The following is a 4,399-nucleotide window of genomic DNA, read 5'->3' as shown; positions in this document are numbered from 1 at the left end:
TCAAAACACCACGAATCATCCTTTATTTCCGTTCATTTTACTTAGTAGACAGTAGAAGGTGCCGTGCTCTCTTTTGGTTGAACTCTGTTTGAGAAGATTCCATCACGCGCGCGCGCACAGAATTCGCTGCAGTATTTCGATCTAACTCTTCCAGGTCGGATTTTAGCCATTTAATGTTAATATCTTTTCAAAAGCAAAATTTCTGCGCTCTGATTCAAGGAGATATTTCGGTTCTTGATTACGATCTGACGCAAGAAACTGACTTTTATTTCTTCTTGTCTGGAATTTGGGATTCTTATTTAGTAGGCCGTAAATTTTTTTATATGGCCCGTAAGATATATTTTTTTGGGTTTCTTGTTCTTTTAGTTCGTAAACTTTTCTTGTAATGTGTAAAATAGAATACTTGAGTTTTCTTAATATGATATAATCGGATGCCAGGAACAGCTTATTTTTCAGATCTTATTATTCTCACTTGCAAAATGGATTGAGAAATTAAAATTGAATAGATTTTTGGACTTTAAGTTTGAAGTAATTTGTACAATAGAAACTGGATTTCTCTTATTTCCGTTGCCACCACTAAAGTAATTCTAGCCATTAAAATATATGGTGTGTAAATGGGGTTGTGCAATTTCAGTGCATAACTGAAGCATATGATTAAGTGCGTAAAAAACTATCCTGATTATACTTACTTCTACTGGGATTTTGGGAATTAAGTCTCACATATTGTATCAAAATACATTTTGGGTTGCATGGTCTGATGCTATAATATCATTTGATTTTCTCCACCATGTTGATTTTCCTCTGTTTCAATTGAATTTCTAAGTTTTTGTTCCTGCAGTTTGATATCAAAATGGCATGCTTAAGAAGCAGTGCTTTCACCACAGAGAGAATGGGAAGCCATCCTGCTGGTATGTCACCAAAATCAGTTTTTTTTCTCAAAGGTAGATCCCTTGAGGTTAACAATCTGACTTCACGAATCAGTATCCACAGCACAGCTGCAAGATGGAAAAATTTAAGGTTTGTGCTTAGTCTCTAGGGAGACTGCCTCCCTATTTATTCATATTTGAACTTATCATAGATGTGTGTAAAACTGGTTTAAGTCATAAACATTGTAATTGATTTTCTATGGATATGCATAAACCTGGTTTAGGTTTATAGTTGTTTTTTAGACAGGGCATGGAAAGTTACTGTATGAAACCTCAAACTACACTTATAGTTGTTTTTTAGACAGACTATGGATAGTTACGGTATGAAATCTCATGAACTACACTTACATATGACCTATCTCATAATTGGTATGAATAAATTTTATGCATAGATGGTTACTCTATATCATTTATGTATTTCGTAAACACTAAATGGATACAAATAATTTGGCTCTTGTATGAACCCATAGTTACGGTATGAAATCTCATGAACTACACTTACATATGGTCTATCTCATAATTGGTATGAATCAATTTTATGCATAGATGGTTACTCTATATCATTTATGTATTTCGTAAACACTAAATGGATACAAATAATTTGGCTCTTGTATGAACCCATAGTTACGGTATGAAATCTCATGAACTACACTTACATATGGTCTATCTCATAATTGGTATGAATCAATTTTATGCATAGATGGTATGAATCAATTTTATGCATAGATGGTTACTCTATCATTTATGTATTTCGTAAACACTAAATGGATACAAATAATTTGGCTCTTGTATGAACCCATGAAGCAATGTATATGAATAATTAACACACCTATATTTGCTGCCTAAAGGGGATAGTGAGTTTTAGTATCTCATTAAAGTTCTATGGATTTTGTATGAATGAAAACTATGTCATACATGCAGAGTACGGTCTGTGATACTTAATGATGACGGGGCTAAGACTTCTAAGAAGACCCTCCTACATGAATTGTATGACGGGCAGAAACAGAGTCCGTGGTATGATAATCTTCGAAGACCTGTTACCGATCTGAAGCCATTGATTGAACGAGGAGTTCGAGGTGTAACAAGCAATCCTACGGTATCCCAAAGTTTCCATTCACTTCATGTTTTTCCTTTCTTTAGCCATCTCATTACTTTTTTAGCATACGAGACATCCTCTGTTATATATGTTTCCTGTGTTTCAGATTTTTCAGAAAGCTATATCTTCTTCAAATGCATATGATGAACAATTCAGGTAGGTTTCTGACATGGGTGAAGGTTTATGTTCGGGTTTAGGTAGATGGAATTTGATGATGGGTAAAGTTTTAGGGTTTAGTGATTCAGATTGCTGATATATGATCATTGGTGAGCTTTATTAGGGCTTAGATAGTTTGAAATCACCAACAAATAGATGTAATCCTTTACATGCTAGGTTATGATGTGTTTCTTGAGTTATCATACAGGCAGCTGATTGAGGAAGGCAAAAGTGTAGAAGAAGCATATTGGGCCTTGGTTGTTAAGGATATACAAGATGCTTGTAAACTTTTTCATGGCATTTACGAAGAGAGCAAGAGTGAAGATGGCTACGTCTCAGTAGAAGTCTCACCCAAGCTTGCACACGAAACAGAGGATACTATTGAAGCAGCAAAATGGTTGCACAGAGTGGTCAACCAACCGAATGTTCACATAAAAATCCCGGCCACTGCAGAGTGTATTCATTCAATTAAGACAGTCATATCATTGGGAATTAGTGTGAATGTGACGGTGAGTCTTTTTGATGAAAAATATTGCACAGTAGTGAAAAGGTCTTTCTATAAACCATTTCTGTATGCTGGGTCAAAGAGTGATTTCCTCTTCTAATGAAAAGAATATATGTAAAGCCAGATGATGATAAGAGATTTTGCTTAGAGAGAAGCGAGAAATCTCTAATCGCTTCCCGAGTTCATTTTTTGGCCTCAGAATGAGATTAATGAATCACTTTTTGACCTTAAATATTTTTAAAAGAAACCTATAATTTATTCCTTAATCTCATTTTCATTGGAGTAAATAACATTTGATCAAGCATATAAAAATATTTTAGAGAAGGATCCAGCATGAAACATGTGAAGTTTGGACTTCAGATAATCATCTATAACATTGGCAAAGCACTAACCAATAACTTCACTTCTCTAGTTGATATTCTCTTTGCCAAGATATGAGGCTGTTATTGAAGCCTATTTAGAAGGTTTGGAAGCTTATGGGGGTTCGGACCTTTCCAAGATAGCAAGTGTAGCTTCATTCTTTGTAAGTCGAGTTGATACTCTGATTGATAAAAGACTTGAAGAAATTGGAACAGAGGAGGCCTTGGCACTGCGAGGCAAGGTTTGCCCCTTTCCTCTATAAATAAAGGTGTCTACATTTATACCTAATGCCAGACAATTGAAAAGACTTATTTAAATGGTGTCTTTTATGAACTAGGCTGCTTTAGCACAAGCTGCTCTAGCATATAAGCTTTACGAAGAGAAGTTTTCTGGCCCAAGGTGGGAAGCTCTCAAATCTCGTGGAGCACAGAAGCAACGGCTACTATGGGCATCCACTAGTGTGAAAAACCCTGCTTACCCAGACACACTATATGTTTCTCCTCTCATTGGTCCAGATACTGTAAGTTTCAACACATTATCTTCTGTGGTTTTATAGCAAGTCATTTGGAGCTTCTTTTTTCCGAAGGGTTGGGATGAATGTCACGAATATGAAGAATCTTAGACTAGATGAGTTTGTAGAAAGATACAGAAGTTTTTGAAATGTTATAAAATGATATAAAAATCTTGAGAAAGATAATAAGAGTCTGCTTTATAGGATCTTAGGAAAGATGTGGGAAGTTGCTGTCTAGCATTTTTTTCAATATTCTGGGAAATAAACTCTGGACAGGACACTAGGTCAACGGCCCACCAGACCTATCTTTTAGAATTAGATAGAGTTGAGTTTTGATTGCTATATGTATATTTCTCCAGGTTTCGACAATGCCGGATGCTGCCCTAGAGGCCTTCATAGACCATGGCAAGGTTGCAAGGACCATTGATGTGGATTATGAGGAAGCGCGTAAAGTCTATGACACTATTGAAAAATTGGGTATCCAATGGTCTGATGTTGGGTCTTTGTTGGAGATCGAAGGAGTTGAATCCTTTAGCAAGAGCTTTGATGATCTTCTTCTAAGTTTAGGAAGGAAAGCTGCAGTGCTTTCTGGGAAAGCACTATGATGATAAATTTGGAATCTTGGGATAATGAAGACATCATCTTTATATCAAAAGAAAAATTAGTGATAACCTCAAGGTCATGTGTTACGAGCTTAACAGAGAGCTATTATTAGTGAACTGCAGGAACATTGTTAAACATCATTTGAAACTTTATTTGTGTTATAAAGTTGTATTATGCCACAAGTTTACATATTTAATGTTATATAGCATCACGAAAATGGAAGTTAAGATTTTTGTTTGAAC

At 35.5% G+C, this 4,399-nt stretch overlaps 1 protein-coding gene across 1 annotated transcript; it reads left to right on the top strand.

Moving 5' to 3' along the window:
* Positions 1 to 4,399, top strand: TRA2 (Aldolase-type TIM barrel family protein). The gene is made up of 8 exons (XM_087332981.1): positions 1 to 154; positions 839 to 1,017; positions 1,848 to 2,022; positions 2,129 to 2,178; positions 2,387 to 2,687; positions 3,096 to 3,284; positions 3,381 to 3,563; positions 3,914 to 4,399. Exons 2-8 carry the CDS (start codon positions 851 to 853, stop codon positions 4,157 to 4,159), a joined length of 1,311 nt encoding a protein of 436 aa, XP_087189107.1. The 5' UTR covers positions 1 to 154; positions 839 to 850; the 3' UTR covers positions 4,160 to 4,399.

Source organism: Azolla caroliniana, unplaced genomic scaffold (genome assembly GCF_043228905.1).
Source record: "Azolla caroliniana isolate FFs.n. ecotype wild unplaced genomic scaffold, voAzoCaro1.0.p SCAF_1, whole genome shotgun sequence".
Taxonomy (NCBI): Eukaryota; Viridiplantae; Streptophyta; class Polypodiopsida; order Salviniales; family Salviniaceae; genus Azolla; species Azolla caroliniana.
Note: the sequence above shows the minus strand (reverse complement) of the source record. Positions and strands in the feature narration are given on the sequence as shown.